This window comes from Psammomys obesus, unplaced genomic scaffold, assembly GCF_907164565.1.
Source record: "Psammomys obesus unplaced genomic scaffold, mPsaObe1.curated_primary_1811, whole genome shotgun sequence".
Lineage (NCBI taxonomy): Eukaryota > Metazoa > Chordata > Mammalia > Rodentia > Muridae > Psammomys > Psammomys obesus.
The window spans coordinates 10647532-10672958 of NW_026596046.1; the positions used below are offsets into that span (position 1 = coordinate 10647532).

A 25427-nucleotide genomic window follows, 5' to 3' on the forward strand; every position below is an offset into this window, starting at 1 on the left:
CCTGCAAAAACTGCGAGTATCTGAGGCCAGAACTGGTAGATGATAATGAGACTATCATGATGAAGAAAAGAATCAAAGGAATTACGGAAAACATTTCAAAAGGAACAAAAAGACATACATTGGACACAATAGTGGAAAATGTGTGGCCTTCTGAATATATCACACAGGTCAACAAAGTCCCCTAGAGACATCTGGAAATGCACACATCATACAAGTTAGCAATGTCCAGAAAAGAAAGATTTCTAAGGACTATTTCAGAATTTTGTCATAACTGGACCTTTGAGGAAATTTCCAAAGTCTCTCTCCCAAAATACAGACGTGGTGGAGGCCACAGCCGGTCACATTTATAGAGCTCAAGTATGAGCAGACAGAGCCAATGTTTGTGTTTTCAATTACTCCTTATGTACTATTTACACCCACATGCCTAAACTACACATTAGAGAGCCAAAGGGCAAAGAGTTTTTCACCTGTCAAAAATCTCACAGTGAGTTTTCTGCCTCTAGTGGTATCTCCTACAAGAGTTCTGAATTTAAGTTGTTTTCATGGGTTTATGCAAAATAATTGCTATGCTTAAAACGCTTCAACAAAAGTATTTGTTTTACATATTATGAGATCTAGTGCATGTGATTTGGTTAAATATTTTTGAAGGGTTAAAGCCATCAGCTAGTCTCTGACACCAATTCATCTGATTTAGTGATCAATAAAAATTAACAGGAAAGTTTTAGAATAAGTCATGTAACCCTTACCAAAGTTAGAAGGAACAGCCGAAGCTTTAGGCATATACATGTTACTTTTTCTATGTGATAACATGTGAGTCTACAGGGGGTATAATCACTTAAAAGACATGCAGGTGTATTCTCTGAGCCTATGCTAACTAATAACTAACTCACCTTGTGAAAGAAGAAGTCATAATAGAATTGCAGAATATATTCTGAAAGGCAATTCCTCTCACATAAGGAGATGAGGCAAGCTATCACATAGTGGTGGCTAAGGGTTGGAATCCATCACCTACTACTATAGTAAACTTATCAATAAGCTACCAACTATTGTATAGAGTGTAGAACGAAACCAGAATAAAAGAGAATTAAACTGAACCAGAATGAAAAACTGAAAGGGTTTATTTGGGCCAATGAGAGTAAACTGAACTCCATGCTGTTTAGCACTATCAGCCAGAAACTGAAAAACCAATAGAGAAATCTTTTGTTAAGTTGATGCAAAGAGATATTACATAGCTGCCATAATGTGAAACTATACAATCAGAAAATAGAGTGATTTGGGTGAATGGAAAAGGACATAGGATTACCAAAAGTGACAATCAGAAGAGGAAACACAATTGTGTAGTTCCCCTAAGCCTGAACTTCAGATCCCTGTATTAGACAACCAGGGCTCAAAAATATTAGCAAAAACATTGTTGTGTTGAACCTAAGCTGACTTTCCTTTGCCATTTCCTAAAAAGAGAGTATGGCAATCATTTATCATATTTTATATGTTAGTAATCCAGGGACATTTTAAAATATAGAGGAGAGTATGGACAGGTTGCAAGCAAATACTATGTCATTATACATGGGACTTAAACATCTAGAGATATGAGTATTCACAAGATTCACAGAAACAATCTCCTGAGGAAATACAGGGAAGACTCTATCAGCCTTTTTCATGGAAGGAAGAATGCTCAGAAGAATAATGAAATATGCACAGTGTTCAACAGCCGACTATGGCATTCAGCTCAGCATGATCAAGATAGTAGCCAAAGGCCTATCATTATCAATCCCATCTGGTTAGAAAATAACACGGGAGTGCTAAATGTAAACAGAAATTGGACTTTAAAAATAAATACTTATAAAAATGCAGAAAGAATAAAATTATTTTAACCATACAATTCAGCAGTGTTTCAAACTCCATACTTGATCCTCAATCATGCCTAATTTTTTAAGTCAAAACTCCATGAAGAAGATTTAGAATGTTTTTTTTTTTTCTTTGACTGGCTACAATAGAAAGAACTTTAAGATACCACCTAAATAACACAGAGAATGGCCAGGATACCTTGCCCTGCCCCTGTTCTTGCCATTATGTCATCTTATGAGGTGTTTCATTTTTCATATATCTCCTCTCATTTCCAAATGTTCACGTTGGCTTCTGCATCAGCAGGGTTCATGCCACCAACACCTTCTTGGTAGATTTTCTTGATGGTTCTAGAAAAAGGTATAGCTTTTATCTTCATTCCCAGGTTCTCTGTTATTGCTCACAGGTGACTGTATCTAGGCAGTCTCTCATCTTTGGGACTTTGCTGAATGTTGCGATGTGTAAGATCACATGAAATTATGAAGATGGGAGTTTCATCAATAGTTATAAGACAAAGGCTGCTGGCTTCTCCGTCAATGAAGCTAGCCTGCTCCTAGTTACACTTTCTTTGTTATTCCAGAAAAGATGTGTGAACCCACACAGAACCTTCTATTTTTCTCCAGCTACTTGCTGGAATGTGAACTCTAGCATGGCATGTGACAAGTTGATAATTTTGTTCCTGTTGCTTCATAAAGTGGTTAAATTTTAGGCGAGCAAGCCATGTCCCCTGCAAACAACAGCTTCTTCTTTGACCCACTGCTTAGGGGTCACAGATGTCCATCTCTCACCACGCTGCTTCTGGGTTTAACTGTGAGGTTACCTCATTTCTTTCCTGCTGTTGAGATGAAGTGTCAGAAGCAGTGAGGCAGTGGCCAAACCCACTCTTACTGTATAGAAAGGGCAAGGTGCAGGTGTTTGCCCACCACTTGAATCACAGTGTTTCCGCAAACTTACTAGGCCACAGCTCTATATTATTCAAAGGGATTTATGAGCAGGAAAGCCTAAGGGGAAATGGCAAGCCTGATCATAGTTTCATTTGACTGGGATTCTGCACGGGGCTTATAAATATCCATGTTGAGACCTCATGAAACTGGCCTTTGCAGAAAGGCCTGGAAGTTTTCATTCACCAAATGTTTTCCTTAATCTCATGTTTAATTGGTAACAAGAGCACATTTAAAGTTTATGGTTGTACTTTAAAAATGAGTAATTTGTTCTTACCTGGAACCGTCCTGCTAGCAAAGGGACTGTGTCAGACTTACCCCAGAGTAGAATGATATACCGTAGAGGGATGAAATACAAAGTGACAGTGGCTATGACCAGAATCAAACAGGCCAGCAGTGAAAGGAAAGGGACTGTCCAGTTAAACATGCTGTAGAAAAACCACACTCGTGTCAGTTAAGTCATCATAACACATGTATTTCTGGTACAGTTACAAAATAAGGACAATTTTAAAAGTTTAGTTATGCCTGAGCTATTTTCCACCACTTGCTTCACCTGTATATAGACATGATTTGTATATAGACATACTTCTGGCTTGTACCAGAAGTAGATAGATTTTTTTTCTAGTGTCTCTATTTACAGTGAATGAGGAGAAATATTGGATGATTTCAGAGGAAGTAGAATATGCTAGCCTCAGGCATTAAGTGTTATATATTATGCTCATGTATTTGAGCTACATTACTTTTATTAATTATAGTTTATTCACTTTGTATCCCAGCTGTAGCGCCCTCTCCCCTCTCCTCCAAATCTCACCCTACCTCCCTCTTCTGCACCCATGTCCCTCCCTCAGTCCACTGATAGGGGAGGTCCTGATCCCCTTCCCTCTGATCCTGGTCTATCAGGTCTCATCAGAAGTGGCTGCACTGTCTTTCTCTGTGGCTTGGTATAGCTGCACCCCCTGAAGGGGAGGTGATCAAAGAGCAAGCCAATCAGTTTGTGTCAGGACAGCCTCTGTTCTCATTACTAGAGAACACACTTGGACACTGAACTGCCATGGGCTACATCTGTGCAGGGGTTCTAGGTTATCTCCATGAATGGTCCTTGGTTGGAGTATCAGTCTCAGAAAACATCCCTGTGTGCTCTATCCTCATTCAGAAAGGCAAAAGGGATGGACATCAGAAGAGGGAAAAGAGAGGGAACAGGACAGGAACCTACCACAGAGGGCCTCTGAAAGATTCTACCCTGCAAAGTATCAAAACAGATGGTGAGACTCATAGCCAAACGTTGGGCAGAGTGCAGGGAATCTTGTAAAAGAAAGTGAGATAAAAATACCTGGAGAGGACAGGAGCTCCATAAGGAGAGCAACAGCACTCTTAATAATATGCCATTTAGTTACTAACCACATTTCACAAATAAACAAACTGAGGCTGATTTGTGTAAATAATATTCAGGGCTGGGGATGCAGCTGAGTAGGTAAACCTGCTTGCTCTGCAAGCATGAGGACCTGAGTTAAGATCCCAATACCAAGAAGGAGGAGGAGGAGGAGAAAGAAGAGGAAGAGGAGGAAGAGGAGACAGAGAATGAGGAAAAGGAGGAGGAGGAAAAAAGGTGGAGCATGGCTATATTCCTTGTAACCCCACTGGGAAGTCACTAGGAATTGGTTCCCAGGAGCTCACCGGATGACCAGCCCAGCAGAAATGGCAACCTTCAGGTTCACTGAAAGACTGCCTCAAATGAACAAGGCACGAAACCAGAGAGCAGAACACCTAACATGCTCCTGTTAGCACAATGCATGCACTCATACAAGCACATGTACCCATGATAGGCTAATCAAAGACACACTTGTGTAGCATCTACATACACCGTGATGCCACCAATACTAACAAGCTGCAAGTAGCTCACCCTCTCTTTCAAACTATTACTAATATTTTAATAATCTCCATCCATTTAAAAGTATATTTATTATGTCCAATTTGAAGTTTCTTCATATTAAGCAAGTTTGTATACCTTTTAGAGAATCTAAAGGACAATTTTATTAGAGTTTAAGAGAAAAACATAACATAGGTCGGGAGGAAACCCAGGCAGCAACCAGGAGAGAAAATTCACTCCTTCTGTGTTACACATGGAATTGAAATGGTGTTAGCTCAATAAGACAATCACTAGATATTTTCTCTCATTGGAGGCTCTAGCTCCAAATCTTCCGATATCAGTGTAGTCCACATCCTCATCAAGAAATTTTTCTTTATAGCACACAGAGACTATTACAGAAAACCACTCTTATTAAAATTTAGAGTTGTGAAGCCCAGTATCCATGGATATATTTAGAAAAAAAAAAACACCCACACTTAAGCTCGGAAAGCATTGTGGAAGAGAAAGCAGAAAGATTTTAAGAGCTAGAGGAACAGGGACTTTGCCATTGAGACAGTGATGTCAGAAGATACACCCATAAAGTGTCACCTGCACAACTGCTCAAACATGAGCTGAACAAAGCCTACAAAAATGAATATGCTAAAGTGGACCAGGACAAGCCCATAAAGCCTCAACCTACAAGAAAAACTACAGGTGATTAAAGAGCACTGGAGGTGGAGAAATAGTCCTCCCTAAGGAAGAACACACCTAGTGGTTATTCAATACTAAATGTCCGACCCTGAATACATAGACATAAAATGGAACATTACATGAATTCAGTAGGTTACATTAGAAATGTACATGTATACAACAATTGATATAAAAAAGGAGGCCATAAATTTAAAAGAGGGGAATGTAGGGTTTATGGGAGGGTTCAGAGGGAAGGGGAAAATGATGTAATTACAATATCAAAATAAAATTGTAATTAAAAATGAAAAAGCACTCCTAAAAATGGAAGTGGGCCACTAAGCTGAGGAAAGAGCTGTTGGCTACCTTATGCTGAATATTGCCTTTTTTTTTTTTTTCTTGCCAGGAGTCAGTTTATAAAAGTGCATAAGAACACTGAGTTATAAGCCAACTGGCTTGGGCTCTATTCCAACTGTAATAATGGGTAATTGGGGGAACTGATTTAATAAATCTGAATTATGATATCCTCTCAGTGAAACAGTGTTATTAATACTATGCATATCATAGATAGTTCTAGAATTAAACAAGAACTTATATTATACTGGCCATTTACTTACTTGCTGTTTTAAATTTTAGCCTACTTATAATTCTTAAATAAAAATACATATATTTTGTATTGTTCGTCCTTGTGTTCCTTGTTAATTTGTAAATTTGGTAGGGCATCTTTTTTATTTTCAATCTGCTTTTTTTTTTTGAAACACAGTCTCATATTAGCCTAAAACTCAATATATAGTCCAAGCTGGCTTACAGCTATGCTCCTGATTTCTGCGTGCCGTTGCTGGGGTTGTTACAATGTGATGATGCTTAGGGTGGAAAGAAATTAAGGAACATTCTTTCCCAAGGGCACAGAGGTACACTACATGAATGGCTATCTACCAATGCACAACACACAGCACTGACTTTTTAGAAAAATCACCTCTCTGTTAGTAACAACAACAACAAAAAAATGTTTTCAATAAAATGCCTAATCCAAGAAACATAAAAACATTGAATTATATTTAGACTCTGCACTATCATATATATGTAGAAGACAATAACATTACACAAAAACCACTCACACATATCACACCCCAAGCATGGAGAGCTAGTAAAAATATAAAAATATAGACATCAATACATACATATAATTATTACCAAATTTACCCATGTGGAGACACTATAGTAACAGATGTCTATACCGCAATAAATGCCTGCAGGAAATATTCCAAACAGTTAATGATAGCTAAATGTGATGGAGTTTAGAAAAGAGGCACAGAGTGCATTATGAGATTTTCACAGGCCATGTTTGATTTTTATAATGGATACGTTGCAAAGTGAAATATAACCAAAGCAAATGCAATTATCAAACTGTGATTTTGAATATGTTTTAATGCTGGAAAAAATGAGCAGACAACCATGCTGTTCACGGTGGTATATGATACATCCACAGTTAGGTATAAAGATATGATCTTTTGAGCTTTGCACCTTTGCAGATTATTTGTTAGGACTGTGCAATTTAACATAGTTTTCTGTTCTAACATTCTTTAACCATAAGTAACGAACCCAGCTTCTCTCTGCTTCATTCCTATTTTATAGATCCAAAACTCACAAACTGAATCTACATTAAACATTTAAAATACTGTATGGTACAATAGTTATTTAACATATTTAGTTACTTGCATTGCTTTTTTATCATACAAACGTGACATAAATATGAGAAGAAATTTAATTATATCAAATAGAAATCTAAAGAAAATAAAATGCATTAAAATATATGAATTTATTTTTTAGGAAGAGACATTAATCATGATTCCCTTCCGGGCAATAATATCATATATTCTTAAAAGAGTAAAGTGCTAGAGAAATTATTTGAAATTTCTGGAAAGAAACTAGGCCATCATTCAGCTGACATGAAAATAAGAAGGTAATATAATGGGGAAAATAAAATTAATACAAGAATACTGAAAGTTAACTCAAATATTTGTGTGTGTATATATATATGTGTATATACACACACACACACACACACACACACACACACACACACATATATATATATATATATATATATATACAATTTTTTTTTTTTTACCAAATACTGGGATTTATTTTTTAGCTCGTTTCTGTTACCTGCATGAGGAGCAGAAGGAAAGGCCTAGGATATCCCTAAATCAAGAATTTAATTGATAATAATGGTGCAAAGCATATGTATTTACAGTAAGGATAAGTGAGAAATATAATGAATAATAAATGAGAACTACCAGAAGGAAAATCCATATAAATATATAGGAAAGATTAGCTAGATATTGTCAGGACCTGGGGTCCAGGAAGACAGGACTACAATCTGACGTTAGGTTACCTGTACAAATTAAAAAGCTTTGAGAGCAATGTTTAAGAAAAAACAAAACAAAACAAACAAATAACAAACAAAAAAACATGAATCTCAAGTTGGTAGTTGCCCAAGGTGAGCCCTGGCAAACTCTTCTCCAGTACCAAGTATTACCAGTCCAGATATCCAAGCTTCCCCAACATGGAAGTTCACAGCTGACACCAAAGGGCACCTGGCTCCATAAGTAAGAGCCAGCAGGACAGCAGAAAACACATTCAGGAACTGACGACTTCAGGTGTTGAAGCCAAATTGACATATTAAAAAACCGTGTTTAATATGGAAAAGTCATTAAAAAAACAACAAAAAAGTCATAAAAATATTGAGAATGAATAAGGTACTTAAAAATCAGACATTGAAATCTAAGCCTATCAGTAACTACATAAAATTTGAATAGAGTATATGCCATGATGGAAAGATATCAAATGTTAGATGCAGGAGTGAGATTAGAAACAATGCCAGGTATGTTGAAAAAAACAGGTGAACATGAAACATGAAATTGACAAAGGGAAGCCTGCATAGCCATACTCATGTAATTCAGCAAGAGAGCAAAATCTCATTAGCAGTAAGTTATGTTTCTTCCTAATGACTAATAAGGCAATTCATTTAAAAAAAACGCAACAATTTTAATGTGCAAAAACAAGAACAAAAATCCAGAGGCATGCCTGCACCATAACAAGCAGCAGCAGCATTGTGGCTAAGCTGAGGACACTCAAAGTCTACCTGCTGCTGTGGGCTGGTTATAGGCACGCAGAAGCCAGCTGCAGGATCTACTATAATGTGTAAGTATTGGTGGACAGGTGTCGAGAAAGAGAAACAGACTGCTTGACCATTTTGAAGGGAGGTGGAACTGGAAATGAGAGGGTGGAGAAAAATAGCTTGTTATCAGGAGCCTGCCCCACCTCCTGAGGTCATTGTGAAGTCTCAGCCCACGCTACCACTGAGGACCATGTCTGGGTCAATGGCCAGGCATCAGCAGGGATCTGTATCAACACCCATGGTTCATATTACCACTAAAGATGGTGCAGATGTCCCTTATCTATGCTGCTGCCTGGGACCATGTTGACATCCAAGTGTGGTACTGAGTTGGACCTGTCCCTCATTGTCAGCAGCATTCTGGAGATCTAGTCCCACCTTCCACCAGCCACACTACTCAGGAGAGCAGAACAGGCACCTCGCCTGAGCAGCACAGTAGACCAGGCTCTGGTGGCATGGGTGTAGGTGAGCCAGCCTGAGGGCATGAAAGCCAGAGAGTTGACCCTGCCCATTTCAGGCTGCAGCATTGACTGAGCTAGCTGGGGTGAGTGCTGGAGAGCTGATGGGCTGACAAACTCAGTTACCACCCAGGCCCAGACATAGGGCTTTCAGTTGGCCCTTCCCAACATCTCCCTCATCTATGATCTGCTGGAACACGTGAAAAGACCAGTCCTGCTGATCCAAAGCTAGAGGATCTCCATGACACAGGGCAACAACAGGATAACTGAGAGGAGTCCCAGTGAGGTTCTAGCATGGATGGTGAAGCAGAAGCCAGAGGCCTGGAACCAGACCGATGACTCATTGCAAGAACATTTACAAGTAAAGATGTGTGGATAGAAGGGTAAATAGCATGTGACATACTGTGAAACACTATAGCTTCCATGTCAAGATTTTTTTATGTACTTTTTTATTTTTGCTTTATATTTTCTTTTGTAAAGGGAGGTTACAAGGGCAGAGGACAGATATAAAGAGAGAGGGAGATGAGTAAATTTGGGGCGCATGATGTGAAACTCACAAAGAATCAATAAAAAGTTAAAAAAAAAAACAAAAACCCAACAGAGCATCAAGAGTATAGAAACCCAAAAGCAACAAAATTCAAGGAGAGATAGTTACTAATTATAGTGGATTGTTTTAACAGATCTCTAAGTAACTTTTAGAACAAATCCATCCAAAAAACAAAGTTTAGTGCACATACAAGATATGAACCATGGGAATTTGAACTTAGGAAATATACATAGTACAATATACCAAATACTTACTAAGCTTACATAAAGAATTATGAAAATAAGCTTTTTGGGGGCCAATATTTTCTGAACATAAAGAAATGAAATGACAATCTAGAAACAAAAAGATGTACAGAAAACTTCCATGGTAATCTAAATTAAGCAACACTCTTCTTGGCCAAGAAATAAATCAAAATAAAAATCAGAAAATGACTTTAGATAAATGCAAACAACTATTATTTCTATCCATAATGTCTCTCATGGGATTAAAGCTGTGCATACAGGAAAGTGTAGAAGATTTGATCTTTACATTAACAAGAAAGATTGAAAGTAAGTGATATAATTTCCCAGAAGTAGAAAAATAACAATAAAGGAAGGCCACAGAAAGTGATGAGTAAAAGTAGCCAATGAAAGGGAAATAGGAAGCAGGGATTCATTAAAGCAAACATGTGATCCTCTCAAAGACTAACATAAATGATAAGTATTTATCAAGGGAGAAAATAAGGAAAAACAGCTATCAAGTACAGTGACGCTGCAGATCTTACTAACAAATAAAAAAGCAGAACAAACAGAACTGTGATGTCTCTGCAGGTAAATGTGCTTGCTGGGCCACATAAGAATCTGAGTTCAAATCCCTAGCACCTGTGTAAAAAGTCATACATGGCTGCCTGTCCCTGTAAACCCAGAACTCAATGAAGACAGACAGATCCCCAGAGCTTGCTGGCCAACCAGCTTAGTAAAAATGGTAACCTTACAGCTCAGGGGCAGACCCTGTTTAAGGCAATAAGGCAGGGAGCCACAGAGACAGACATCGAACATTCTGCTCTGTCCTTTGCATGCTAGCTCCCGCCTACAATAGGCACACATCACACACATTCATGAACACACAGAAACCAGCAGAACATTCTATCTAAATAGTTACAGTTTATAGAAACATGTTCATGTTATAGAATAATTGCAGCCTACAGAAACATAGATTATAGAAAGTAGCATGAGTTACTGTATATGTGTGTGTATATATATGAACAAGAGATGAATATTTAATTTAAAAACATTAAGGAAAAAAAGTGTGCTCACAGATGCCTCCCTAACAAATTCTCTGAGATATGAAATGGAATGATGATTCTCCTACTCCATCAAAACAGAGGAAGACAATGCAGCCACTCCTGATGAGGCCTGATAGACTAGGATCAGAAGGAAGGGGAGGAGGACCTCCCCTATCATTTGACTTGGGAAGGGACATAGGTGGAGAAGGGGGAGGGAGGGTAGAGTTGGAAGGGGTGAAGGAAAGGAGCTATGGGGGGGGATACAAAGTGAATAAACTATAATTAATAAAAATTAAAAAAAATAACTGTCAGAGAATAGAGGAGACGAATCCCAACAGGAATATTTTACTTGTGAGGAATTTTGAAGAACAAAAAAAATTAACTAGCCACGGTATTAATCACACATGCAAAATCCTAGGTATGTGCATATAGCATATAACACAGCCACAAAGAGGCACAAATAGTACTTGAAGGCACTGTAGCACAAACCACAATCCTTCAATTTAGTAGCAGAAAGAAAGGAATGAGCGCATGTGCCATGCCCATGAATATGTAGAAAGAGTGTTTGGTAAACTCAACCCACGATAATGATGAAACCCAGCGACACCAATGCACCAAAGGAACTCTTCTCGATGTGAAAAACAACTTTATAAAAACCTATAGCAGAAGTCTTCTGTGAGGGTAACTTTCACTCTGAGATGGAGTCAGAGGAAGCTATCTCCACCAACCAAATTGTGATCAGTGTTGTCTTATATCCATGATCAACGCTCCAAACCACACTAAAATACAGAGGGACCGCAATAAGAGGATGAAAAGTTTCTTAGATGACAGGCAGATCTAATAGAAAACCCCAAATCTTTTCCATATAAGAACTGCAGGAACAAAATCTACCAAGGTCGTTAGAAACAAGGTCAGTGGAGGAAAATATATTGTACTTCTAGACATCAGTAAGGAGCAGGTAGAAAATAATTTTAAAAAAAAGTAATTAAAAGTAATAACAAATTAAAAACTTGAAAATCAATCTCACATACGTAAGTGTCAAAAATCAAGACGGCGATTAAGATGGTTGGAAAAGATAAAGGAAGACATTAATTCATGTGACCCTAACATCTGTGTGTGTCAGTTGAAAATACATGTTATGTATGTATGCCAAAGGCCAGAATTCTGGTCAGTCTTAAATACTATATTCAAGGTTTAACAACCTTAGCTAATCACAGCTTTCCCATCTTGAAATCAAATAATTAATGAAGTATTCTCATAAACTTCAGTAGTTTTCCTGAGTTGGGAGTTCTCCAAATTAATGGGGAAAACAAAAGCTAAAATTTTTTAACATGAGTCCACCACCATGTAAGTGCATAGTTTTGTAAATTTTAAGGCACTGGCAAAAATGATCAGGCAACAACTGGTAAGATGGGTACAGGTCTCTCTTGTGGCCCAGGCCCACACAGTGTTGGGGTTAATTCACAACAATTCAGTGGTTATTTTTTCTTCTCAGGCTGGGACAAATGAAGCCGTCAGATGCCTACTCTCTTACAAACAGAGCACATAGTCCTGTAGATTATTCTTTATGGTATATCCAATATGATAGTCTCATTTTGAATAGGCACTGTTCTCACACTGGCTTGTTCATGCTCTTCTGGGCATTTGTCCTTAATTCTCTGTTCCTTTTCACATAATCCTCTCAGAGTAAATGCAGAATGTGTCACTGCCATTCTGTTAATTTCCCTGTGATTCTAGTTGCCCCTCACCTGCTTTCTCAACACGCTTCCTACTGAGGACAGTCCTACTCTTTACAAATATGCCTTCTACACTCTAGGCCATCAGGACACCAGTGAATCTCTGCTTTACTGGGCCCCTTTAATCTCACCAACTGCTCCTTAAAGCTCTGCCTAGATAGTCAAAGACACAGGGTTAGAAGCATCATACCTTAAAGAGACATTCAGTATCCTCAGCTCCTCGGGATCATTTAACCTGTTCTCGAGGTGAGTGCAATGCTCAGTAAAAGTTTCAATGTGATATGTACACATATTCGAAATTTCCAAATATTAGAAAAAGTAATCAAGATTAACTATAAAGCAGGGAAGATAAAATACTGTTTCTCCCGACACAGATACAACAGTAGTGACAATCTTCCGGACAGTAGCATAGAAGCCCTTGCCCTAAGAGTCTAATATGTAAAATGTTCCTTGATGCCAAAAGTTGGGTAGAAGTTTTCCTGGTTTGTATGCAGAGAATTACAATAGAATTCCAAGTGTGTGACAAATGACATCCCACATGAATGCCCAGCAGGGAGTTTAAGGTCACTGTAATAATGAATAGGCAAAGAATTAATAGGCATTGAGCCTATTAGCCTTCCTGTGTTGCAGCTGGGCAGAACAGTGCCCTGTTCATGGCCTGTAAACACGTTCCGGGCATGGCCACCACAGCTGGGCCCGGCACAGCTGCCCCTCAAAAGCTACTGGAGAGATGGGAGCCTGTTTAAATCACTCTGCCCTCTTCTCCCATCAGACACATTTCCTTTCCCATTATCTGCTACACAACAGCTACATTTGTGTTTTACAGATATTTAAGAATGGAGACAGTTGTACCAAATATCATCTTCCTTCCTCAGTCTTGCCCCCACTTCACATCCTCTCATCCTCCTGGCTCCCAGTACATTCTTCACTTTTTTTTCCCGTCTACTCAAGGCCTTCTGTAATGTGCTCCATCTGCAAGCATCACCACTGCTCTCCCTCTCTCACGGACATATTGCTTCTCCTACCTCTCCCTGTATCTTCTACAGTGTTTGGGTTTGTGTCTGCGCACAGGATGTTTATCTGCTGCAGACCTCATCTGCCATGCGCCAAACTATCTTCTCCCATTCTCAGAGGTTGCTAAGAAGCAGTTCACCTTGCCTTCCCAGCTTCCTCTTCTTTAATCACTTTCTGCGCTCAGCAAGCTTCTCCGAGTATCCTACCTGACTTAGATCTACTAAAGCTATATAATTCTATTTTCCTATTACAGTCTTTCTTCTTTCCTGAAAAAAAAAAAAAGATTCTTAGAAAGTAATACCATTACTGTATAACAGGAAAGGATGCAGGTTCAAATCCAAGCTCCGAATCTTATTGACTGTGACCTTGGGACTGCATGTTTAATCACACTCTTTAGCATCTAAGGCTGTACTAGAAATCCTTACCACACTCTGCTAGGAACTACTCCATTTAACACTGGGAGATTCCACAAAACATTCATTGTATAAAAGGCTCAGCACAGCAGCTGGCCAGCATGCCACCAGCTGATGCTACTCTTATCACGTCACAGGCAGTATGTGCACACTGTCACTCTCAGCAAACGAAGCTAACGAAGAACTATCAACTCTCCTTATCGTATGTTACTATTCCATATCCTTCTGTTAAACACTGCCAAAGCTAATCTAAGGAATGATGTGCTCATCATTTAAAACCTAAGAAACTAAATCAGATAAGACATTAATATATGTCAGCAAAAATCCTCACTCTTTGATTCTTTTCTCTTAAGATGTTAAGAATGAAAAATACATAAATGTAAATGTAAACCTGCATGTTTGGTGTTTTTCTTTTTTTCATTTTTTTAAAAATTCCGATTTGTGTGTGCATGTGTGTTCTTATGTGTCCGCTTGTGAGTACATACAAGTGGGTGCAGGCGGTGGTCCACTGAGGCCAGAGATGTCAGATAACTTTGCACTGGAATAAAAGGCAGCTGTTAGCTGCCTAATGGGGGTTCTGGGAATTGAACCTGTGTCTTCTGGAAAAGCTGCAAGTGCTCTAAACTCCTGAGCCTTCTCCGCAACCCCTGAAGTTGTTTTTGACTTAGTTTTTAGCCAACATGCATTCAGCTAGGTACATGGTTTATTCTTGTAATCCCCACTCTCTGTAGGCTGAGGCAGGAGAGCTACCAGGAGCAATAGGCAATCTTGGGCTATATAGACATGTTTGGACAGCTCAGGTTCCATAGTAAGTTTCAAGTCAGCCTGAACTATAGAGATATGATGTGTCTAAATAGCAACAATAGACTACTACACTGATAATAAAAGGTTTACTCAATGGCAACACCTTTGGACTTCCAGCTGAAAACAAACAGCATTCATAGAAGACACATATTGATTATGTAGGCTTGGGATTTACCTGTAATTTTATATAGAAACTTTCACTGGGCATTCAACACTAGTTAAAATAAGACCTGGAGAGGACAGGAGCTCCACAAGGACAGCAACAGATCGAAAAAGTCTGGGCACAGGGGTCTTTTCTGAAACTGATACTACAACCAAGGACCACTCATGGAGATAACCTGGAACCCCTGCACAGATGTAATCCATGGCAGTTTAGTGTCCAAGTAGGTTCCATAGTAATGGGAATAGGGACTGTCTCTGACATAAACTGATTGGCCTGCTCTTTGATCACCTCCCCCTGACGGGGGAACAGGCTTACCAGGCCACAGAAGAAGACAATGCAGCCACTCCTGATGTGATCTGATAGACTAAGATCAGAAGGAAGGGGGGGAGGACCTCCCTTATCAGTGGACAGGGAGAGGGAGATGGGTGGGGAAGTGGGAGGGTGGGGTTGGGAGGGGAGGAAAGTACAGGGGGGGATACAAAGTGAATAAACTGTAATTAATAAAATAAAAATAAATAAAAATTTCTTTACCTCTATAATTTCAAACTAGTGTCTTTGGGGGGGGTAATTAGAATGAACTACACAGACATGATATGTAAGATAAGCATTAATTTACCGAACATAGCTGGTACAATTTTGGATAAAAGAAGGGATAAAATCTATTTATAAGCCTAAAGAAAGCAGTTAAAACTCACATCATACCAGATAAAGACGCCCTTATATATACATTAATAATTAAAAAACCAAAAGCATGCATCCAAGCCTTAACTAAGCCTCCATTTAAAAAGTGACCCAAAAGTGGAGGATAGCTAGATTTTGGCTATTAAAGGCTAGATTTTGGTTTTGCTTGTTTAGTTTTGCTTGCTTTTGTAAAGATGGGCACATAACACTCCGGTACATGTATATAACAATAGTAAACAACAGAATAACTCTGTCAGGGGTCACAGGGCCTTCTGGGATTAAAGATCAATTCTCTAGTGTGTTAAAGAAGTCTCTCCTCCCAGGATGCTGGGTGCTGCTGGCTCAGATCTTTAATCCCAGCACTGGGGAGGTAGAGACAAGCTGATCTCTATGAGTTCTGAGTTCGAGGTCAGCCTGCTCTTCAGAGTGACTTCAAGAACATCCAGGGCTACCCAGAGAAACCCTGTCTCAAAAACAAACAAACAACACCAACAAAAAAGTAAGTCCTCAGTCTGACCCTAAGACATCCACGTAGGCAATGAAGTAACTTCATTCCCTCCACCTGAGATACTATTAGTTGTACACCAATTTTGGAGAAATTGGAAATTTTATTCTAGTGATTTACTGTATTCCGGGGTTCAGATTTAGAAAACACTTTGAAGCACATTTGCTGCCCTCTGATCTTTGAATAAATCCATGGGCTTTTTACTTACAAACCAGGATATTTCTGAAAGCTGAAAAGGGCATTATTAAAGTGGTGCTCACAGAGACTGGAGCAGCAGGCACAGGGCTTGCATGACTCTGCACTAGGATGTCTGCATATCTAGGCTGGTTTTCAGTGGAATGTTTTCTTTGGATTCCTGAAGTGGGTGTATGATTCTTGGGTTCTTTGCCTTCTGTTTTTTTTTCCCCTCTGTCCAACTTCAATGTGATAGTTTTTGTTTTATCTTATTATATTTTATTTTGTTGTGCTTGGTTGTTTTCACCCAGAAGCCTGCTCTTTTTTTAAGTGAAAGACAGATAGGAGAGGAGGTGGGGAGAACTGGGAAGAATGGAGAAATGAGAAACCATAGTCAGGATATATTATGTGAGAAAATAATCTATTTTCAAAAACAGGGAAGAAAAGGGTCGTGCTGAGACTACCAGTATAAACTAAGCCATAGTACCCCACGTCTGCCAAGCTGACAAGCCCAGTTTGAGTAATACCATTGCTTTTCTCATCATTTACAGGATCCAAGAACCTCCTCCCCACCATCCTGTAGATTCCAGGTCTAGTTTATATACCACTGCTCATGTGTAGAACTTACTTCTTAATCCTTTCCCCGAAAGAAGCAGCTTCCTCCAAAATGTTCTGGACGGTGGAAACAATATCCTGTACCATATAGATTCTCTCAATTATTCCTTTTTTTTCAGATTCCTAGGAAATACAAAAAAAAGCAAGATTTACATTAGTTACTTGGGAAAAAAAAGAGTTATTTCAAGAGAACAGTCACATTTTCCACACACGTTTATTGCTTCTAATATATAAAGGCCAGTTCATGCTTCTGGTTCCTGCCACTCCCACCATGAGCCCCAGTCACTGTCATAGAATCCAGAGGTGACAAAAGGAGGTCCCTGGGATGAGAGGCTTCAGGTCACTGCAGAGAATTCTGCAGTTGCCTCAGCATGGCCAGCTGCTTCCCCCTCCCTTCAGGTTATGTAAAGTACACTGGCACCCTCTTCTCTGACAGTGTAGCAGACATGCCCCACAGTAAGGCCACTTTGGAGGTACACACAATACATTCACTTTGTATGCAAACTGTTGTGTTTTAGTCATGCTTCCAACACATTGCAGACATCAGGAAAACTTTAGTCAACCTTTGGCAACTAGGTCTGAAACAGAGCAGCCCATCAAAGGCAATGTATAAGCCTATGTATCACAGCCTGTAAGCAGATATGACACCATATTATGTGATTTATTCATGAATGTAGAGTACTATATAAGCTTAGCTGCGTCAGTCTCCAATTCTTTATGTAAAATGAATTCCGTTGTCTGAGGATGTTAGCTTTAACTTGTACATAGCAAATCTTCAATAAATTTTACTATTCTAAGTAGCTGTAACACTATTAATAAAATTTAATGATTACTCAAATGCCCACAGATGAAAAAAAAAAACCTCTACAGTGTTTTTTTTTATACTATTTCATACTATTTATTGGCTTATTTCTTACCTACTCTTGCTTGTCTCTGCATCAATTTTGCCTATAGCACTTGCTATATACAACAATGGTCTTTACAAAACTTTCTTATTGAGATTGTTACTTGGGTTAGAAGTATGATAAATCATCAGGTAGACACTCAGTAGGGGAACACTCCTAGGATACTCTCCATACTACAAAAGAGAAAGGAAGAAAGAAAGAAAGAAAGAAAGAAAGAAAGAAAGAAAGAAAGAAAGAAAAGACAAAATGAATTAAAAAAGAAAGAAGAAAGGAAAGATGAAAGAAAGAATGAAAGAAAAAAGGAAGAAAGGAAAGAAGGAAGAAGGAAAGAGACAGAAAGAAGAAAAGGAAGGAAGGAAGGAAGGAAGGAAGGAAGGAAGGAAGGAAGGAAGGAAGGAAGGAAGGAGGGAGGGAGGGAGGGAGGGAGGAAGGAAGGAAGGAAGGAAGGAAGGAAGATAGATTAACTCATTTTTATCTTCTATTTCTGCTTCATTTAAAAAGAGCCAAAAGGGCTGCAGAGATGGCTCAGCCCTTAAAGGCTAGGCTAACAACCATAAAAAAAAAAGAGCCATGAATGCAGTGAGCGCCTCCTGTGGCACTTAGAGGTAAAAGCACCAATAGGGACAGGTATGTATAATTCACTCGTTCAAGTCATCTATACCCCACCATTTGGTATTGAAGTTGTTTCTTCTTGCAATGGCACCTTGCAAGACTGTTTGACTCTCTACCTTAATTTTAAATATTTTCCACTTACTATTATTCTTTAAGTAGTTTGTGCTAAAAAGTAGAAAGGCTGCCAAGGCAACCTCATTCATAAGCCGCAAACCACAATTGCCTATGAATGGGCACAATAGTCAAAACCCATCTCTGTCTGCTACAGAAGTCCCATGTTTACAAAGGAGCATTTGAAGGCTCTGGAGAGCTTGACCCAAAGGGCAAAGGAGCTTCCTCCTTGCAGCAGCATTGACTTTAGGTCAAAACAATTTTTTGGAAAATGACTCAAGTTTTTGTGTGGCTCAATTTCCTAAGAAAGTTCCTATTTTAATTGTTTGATTTTTTTCCCCCTACAAAACAACTAAAACTTAAGGTTCTGATTATAAAGAAAGTGTTAATTAGTACACCAAACTAATGAAGGACTGTGACAGCATCCTTTCAGTTTTTAAATGAAGTTGACATTTTGCTGTGAGCATTCAGTATCTGTAGATGAGACTCACATTTGCATATTTTTAAGAGTCAGAGTAATCAAAATACTGTACATTTTGATTTATTAACTAACTCATTTTGATTACAGTAGCTAAACTGTAAAAATGGTTTCATTTTATTTCCATAATACATTGTTATAAAATAAAAATATGTAGCATTTATACACTCAAATATAAAAGGCTTTAGGTTGGTTACGTGAATATTTGGAACTGACTCAGGAAAAGTTGTTATCCATGGTACAAACACTCAAAGGCACTCAACAAATACACATTATTTGAGGTTCCACTTTCATCTTCTACCAGCCTGTCACAGGATAAAAATCTTACATACTTTTACTTCATCTTCTCATTTGTAATGTCCATCAAGTTGTTCCTAACCATCTTCAGAATTCAACTTAATGGTCATTAAGTCGACATCTTAATTGACACCATTGTAGACAAAAACCAGAGTGACGTTCTCAGCAAGTGCTTAGGTACCGTGAAAACTCATAACACTTGTGAAAGGCGGAAGATATGCACAGTTCTGTACTGTAATATCAAATGTATATGCCTAGGATATATTTTATATCCATTACTAAAAACTTTCTTTGCTAAACATTTTTAAAGATAGTGCTTCCAAGAAGATATTTCCTTATTTGATGATTTTATAGAATATATTCAGAATGACCATGGGTTTAGTTATTTTCTATTCCTAGATATACTATTTTATGTTTGAAAGGTTTATCATAATTTAAACTAAAGCATGATTACCACGTGCTTGACCATTTTCATTCTTCCATGATGCGCAAAAGGGCTTCCACAATGTACCAGTCTTTTCTTCTACCAGAATCATGAACTATGTCAGCTTTTCTACAAAGTGCCTGTACTAGCCATAGTTATTTTGTTATAGCAACACCAAACAACCTAAAATATAGCCAGCACATCAACAATACCTTTAGAACTATATTATCAGACCATGGTTATTTACTAACTAAATATTATATATGTATATTTAATTATAAGCATCATTCTAATTTAAATTAAATTATATATTGATTAAACTATATATCATTCTTATTTAAATACTGATGTGCATTATAGAAGGTTTTCTTAAGTACGGAATTACTCATTACAGTACAATACAATTCAATACAATAAAACCTTCTAATCTTGTAACACATTTACTCATTGTGGTGGCCTGACAGAAAATAGCCCCCAGTGGTACTATTAAGAGATGTGGCCTTATTGGAGTGGCTTTTTTGGAAGAGGTGTGTCATTAGAAGTGTATCGTTTGAGGTTTCAGAAGCTCAAACCACACCCAGTGGCCATCGACTTCCTGCAGCCTGCTCCTATAGATGTAGAACTCTCAGCTTCTTCTCCTGTCTGCTTGCAAGCTGTCATGCCTACTGCCATGATGATGTTTGACTAAACAAACCTCTGAAACTGTAAGCCAGCGCCAATTAAATGTTTTCCTGAGTAAGAGTTGTCATGGTCGTAGCGCCCCCTCACGGCAGTAAAACTTTAACTAAGACGTTCATCTTTGGCACCATTTAAGTTGAAGTCACTAATCTGAAAATGGATGTATCACAAAGGCATCAGCATTTAGTCCTTCAACTTCCAGGGAGCTCCACCCTGGACAGAGCAAGAAATTTGTCTGTGTTCACAAATATGTGACTTAGAGATCTGGGGCTGGTAACTTCAAAGAAAGTCTTGTGTCCCATGTAGGAAGTGCCATGTGTATCATATGGCCTTTTAAAAAGTGACCATTGCATTCCACATTTGCTCTTATCGTCATTTGCTCTCTTGGTGTCTCTGGGTTTCTGTTCTGTCTACTTTCCATACAATGCATCATTTTGAAAACCTGGATCCTGCTAACTATTTCTTCTTCCCATTTCCCCTGGGTTTTTCTCACGATGCTTTCATGAGAATGTGTATTTCATGCCTTTTGGTAATATTGTGAGGAAAAGTTGCTTTCCATTTTCATCTAAGAAGCTGATAGGTAATCAGTGATTTTTAGATCAATAAATGAACATTCAGATAAAATAGAAAACAAAACTTCCAAGACATATGAACTGTATAAATGTGAACATTCTGGATACATACTAAATTGAATAAATTGTAATAAATGATAATAATAAAAAAAGAAAAATTTTTAAAAAGAAAAAAAGTAAAAACTATCTATATAATAATGCACGTAAAACCTTTAGTATTATTTGTACTTTTAAGAAAACAAAGGTATATCTCTGAATAACAGTCTATGGAGTTGGGGAGAAGTAGGTGCTTCTCTGGTCCTATCATAGATGAACTTTGTATGTACATTAACTTTGTATGTTCATTAACTCACTTGGATTGCTATGACAGACTACATGAGGCAAGTAACTTATACAATGAAGAGGTTACTTGGCTCACATTGCCCATGGCTGGAAGATTCAAAATAGCATGTTGCCAGCATTTTACTGAGCAGAAAAGGAAATCAACATTTAGAAAAGGGGACAAGCATTCAGGGAGCCTTCATTTTTACAATAATCTCTTTCCAGAACAAGCATTCTATTCTATATGACCAACAGTAATCCCTTCCTTGGGTGTGATGCCTGACATAATTACATCTCATTGATCTTGATTCTGTATAAACATATGGGGGCCAGCACTGGGACCCCCAAGAGTCGGAGATTCACTATAGCAGTAAACATGATGACTTTTACCATGTGAGTCTTTGTTGTTGTTCTGAAAACTGAAGCTCATAGAATCCTGGCCCTGATTGGGGTGGGAGGCAGGGAAGAGAAGTCTCAGTTGCTTCTCTATTGCTGGAATAAAACAGCACAACCAAAGCAACTTGGGGAGGAACGGGTATATATCTGACAGCTTGTAGTCCCTCATATTGGACAGTCGGGCAGAAACCTAAGGCAGAAGCAGAAGCAGACGCCCTGGAGGAATGCTGCTGACTGGCTTGGTCAGCCAGTTTTTTTTTATACATCCCATCACTAAAAGCCCAGGACCGGCACCAACTATCGTAGTCTGACTTTACCATACCAACCACTCGTTAAAAAACAAATAAGGTATAGCCTTAGCTACAGGCCAACCTTCTGGGGCTGTTTTCACAATTAAGGTCTCCTCTTCCCAGATATGTCTAGGTTTGCATGAGGTTTACAAAAACCAATCAGGAACCAAGGTTGTCACATTTGCAAAATTGCCTGGTACTGTCATTAACATTAACCGCTTTCCTTCAAGGGGGCAAAAAGACAAAGGACGACTAGCCTTTTGTCTAGCTTAAAGAATACTGGAATGTATTTCAGTTTCTCAAGAAAGGCTCTTCCGGAACAAGTCTGTTCATGTTGCCCTGATGCACCGAGAGATGGACTAGTAGCTGGAAGTGCATCCCGCTGGCTTTATTTACACATCTCAGATTGAACCAGGGAATGTGGTGATAACAGTTTAGCAGCTACAACATTGCATCTGCTGAACCACACTGCCTGGGAAGAGAAGGAGCGATTCATTCAGAAAGACAGACCACCGTGGTGGCTGATGCCTCTAGTGCTCTCAGCACAGACACTCCCGATTCCTACGGAAAACTGTGTTTAGAAAACCAGCGATGACTACTGCTGTGACAAATGAACAAGATGATTGCAACCGACCTCATAGCCACAGCCGGGTCTTCCTGATGATTATAAACCTGCAAAAGGATAGAGGCATACGTGAAAGCCTCATGGCTGAGGGTCTACTTGCGTAAGCGCCTGTCATCCATAGCAGAGGGGGAAAGAAAATGAAGATTTCAAACGCAGAATCCAATCTTACGAGGTTATTTTTGTTCTATGCATGTATTTGGCATGTGTCTTCATGTGCATGTCCACATATGTGGCTGTGGGGACCTATGGAAGTCAGACATATGGAGGCCAGAGGTTGATGTCATTGGTTTCATCATTCTCCACTTTAGGCAGGGTTTCTTCATCGAGTCTAGGGCTTGCTGCTTTGCCACTTTCTGCCTCCCAGGTGCTAGTATCCTAAGTGGGCTGTGTTACCCTCCTGTGACTTATGTGGGTGGTGGGGATATAAACTCAGCTCCTCGCGCTTGAGTAGCCAGTGATTTTAGCCAATTTTACCCATTGCACCAGCTCACCAGTTCCTGCTCTGACTTGTTTAATGCACTAGAAGAATGACTGACATTGACAGAAAGAAAAACAATGACGAGTCCCAATTCTCAAGAAGTATTTACTGTGTGAAGATGGATGCAAAAATCACCATTTGTGAATTTTACAATTGTTTACAGGGCATCAGACGGCCCATGTCTTTGGCTGAGCTTTGGATTAAGGATCGATAATGTGCCTGTGGCATAACATAGCAGCTCGCTCTTCTAAAGCAAACAAAACACAAAGACTACATCAGGCGAGCTTGCCTTCCTCAAGGCCTTGTTCACCACCGCATGTCTCCAGTGAAGCCGGCTCTGTAGGTGCAATAAAGGAGCTCCGAGCCTCTGGGAGAGAATTAACACCATCAAAATGAATTTACAACTGAGAATTAATTTTATAATCGCTATGTTGCTATAAATCTTTCCTGCTTGCTCTGATTTAGAGAACCGCTCATTTCTCTATTAATTATCTAAGAGAAACCAGGGAGATATCCCTGAAAAATGACCTCGTCAGAAAAAAAAATACTTTTGACATGCTTAAAAATTGAGTGGTGTTTGTCAAAGAATGCTCACAAGGCCCCAAAGGATCAAGGCAGAAATTTTATCTCAAGATCCTCCCAGTGATGTCAGCCACCCAGATGAAAGATGTAAAACTGGGGCTTTAGACAAGATAAATGCATTGTCTATTTGAATTCATTGAATAGTAGAAACCAGTAATTTGAAAACTTGAATGATCAACATTAGAAATTGATTGAGTGGCATTTTGCGTGAAAAAATACTTAATATCTGTGCTAATGAGGTTGAGAAAGTAGTATTTCTGCTACATGAGATTAAAAATTGTTCCCTGGGAACCCTGGCTTCATGAACTACGAACCCAGTTCAGGATTTAGCCCAGGAGGCCTGTTCATGTGTACAGATGGAACCAACACTTTGTTGCATCCTATTAAACTGGGGGGGGGGGGGGCTAGAAGTCCATGGGCAAACTTGCCTGGATTACACAGTTGTAAAAAAGAAGAAACCCTGCCTCAAACAAAATAGAAGGCAAAGACCAACATCCAAGGTTGTTTTCTTTTTTTTAAGTGTATTGCGTCATGTATACAATACAGAGTCCCATTCATAGACATGCATGCACAAAGATAATGTTATTTATATGTTTGTCTGTGTACCACAGAAGAAAAGGGCATCAGAATCCCTTGAACTGGAGTTACAGACATTGCAAACTGCCCTGTGGATGCTGGGAACTGATCCCACCGTGTCCTTTGGAAGAGTAACTGGTGCTCTTAACCACTGAGCCATCTCTCCAGCCCCAAAGGTTATTATTTAATAGGGGAACAAGGCAATGCATGCTCCTTCTGGAGATTACTCTATGTCAAGTTGATCTTTTGCTTTGAGAAATGAATACAAAACTGTTTGAGTTTTGAATCAATACCAGTTCCAAGCAGCTTTATCCTGCTTTAACCATCTGATCTTGACAAAGAGCTCTGCCCTTGTGTTTATCAACATGTGCTTTTTGCCTTGAAACATGAGTCTTGTCTGGTGTCAAATGAAAGGATGAAAAAAGAAAAGGGCACAATCTCTGACATCCTGAGGAAGATACTGGAAACACACAAAAGAGAGGCGGTCATTCTTCATCTTTGGGACTCCAGTGCTGGGTAGACTGACTCCATTACATCTTCCCTGGGTCAGCTGACAAACAAATGCTGACACAAGGTAAAGAGGACTCATGGCTCCTGTAGCTGGAGCTACAGCAGGCAGGTTCACAATGACTGATGGCTTCTGGCTTTGTAGTGTGCTTCCTTTACCTGCTTCTTAGGTAGGAAGGGAGGCAACTGGGTAAGATATCCATCTGATTAAGAAAAGTAAAAGGAAAGGCTGGGCATATGATCCAGTCAAATATGTCATCTTACCATGAGAATGTTGGTTTGGGGAGTAAGTAAAAAAACAACAACAACAACAAAAAAAAGACACTTGACCTCTGGCCTCTACCCTCATGTGTGACATACTCACAGTAAGAAATATAACACCACACACACACACACACACACACACACACACACACACACATTTAAAATGCAGAAGGTAATTCTTATACACTAAAACCTGACTGCAACATCAGCTCCTATAAGCACCCCTGATTCCCTCAACATTTTCCTCCAACTGCCCAGACCACTTCCCAGCTTTGCACAATGGAGACTTGCCTAGGACTATGGCTTTCATGGAAGCACCTGTGTGACTATGACCTTTATATTCACAGGTACTCTGCTATAGAGAAAAACATCAGCAAATGCTGCTTCCATGTAGGATGGATGGATGGATGGATGGATGGATGGATGGATGGATGGATGGA

General features: G+C 39.1%; 1 protein-coding gene across 1 annotated transcript in view; it reads right to left on the minus strand.

Moving 5' to 3' along the window:
* The window catches only part of Mctp2 (multiple C2 and transmembrane domain containing 2), a 181008-nt gene that overhangs the window by 6631 nt on the left and 148950 nt on the right, over nucleotides 1–25427 (minus strand). The window contains exons 19-20 of the mRNA XM_055623671.1: nucleotides 16885–16994; nucleotides 3102–3211 (exon numbers count right to left, since the gene is read on the minus strand). Of these exons, the coding sequence (XP_055479646.1) occupies nucleotides 3102–3211; nucleotides 16885–16994 (220 nt within the window). The remainder of the gene's footprint in view (nucleotides 1–3101; nucleotides 3212–16884; nucleotides 16995–25427) is intronic.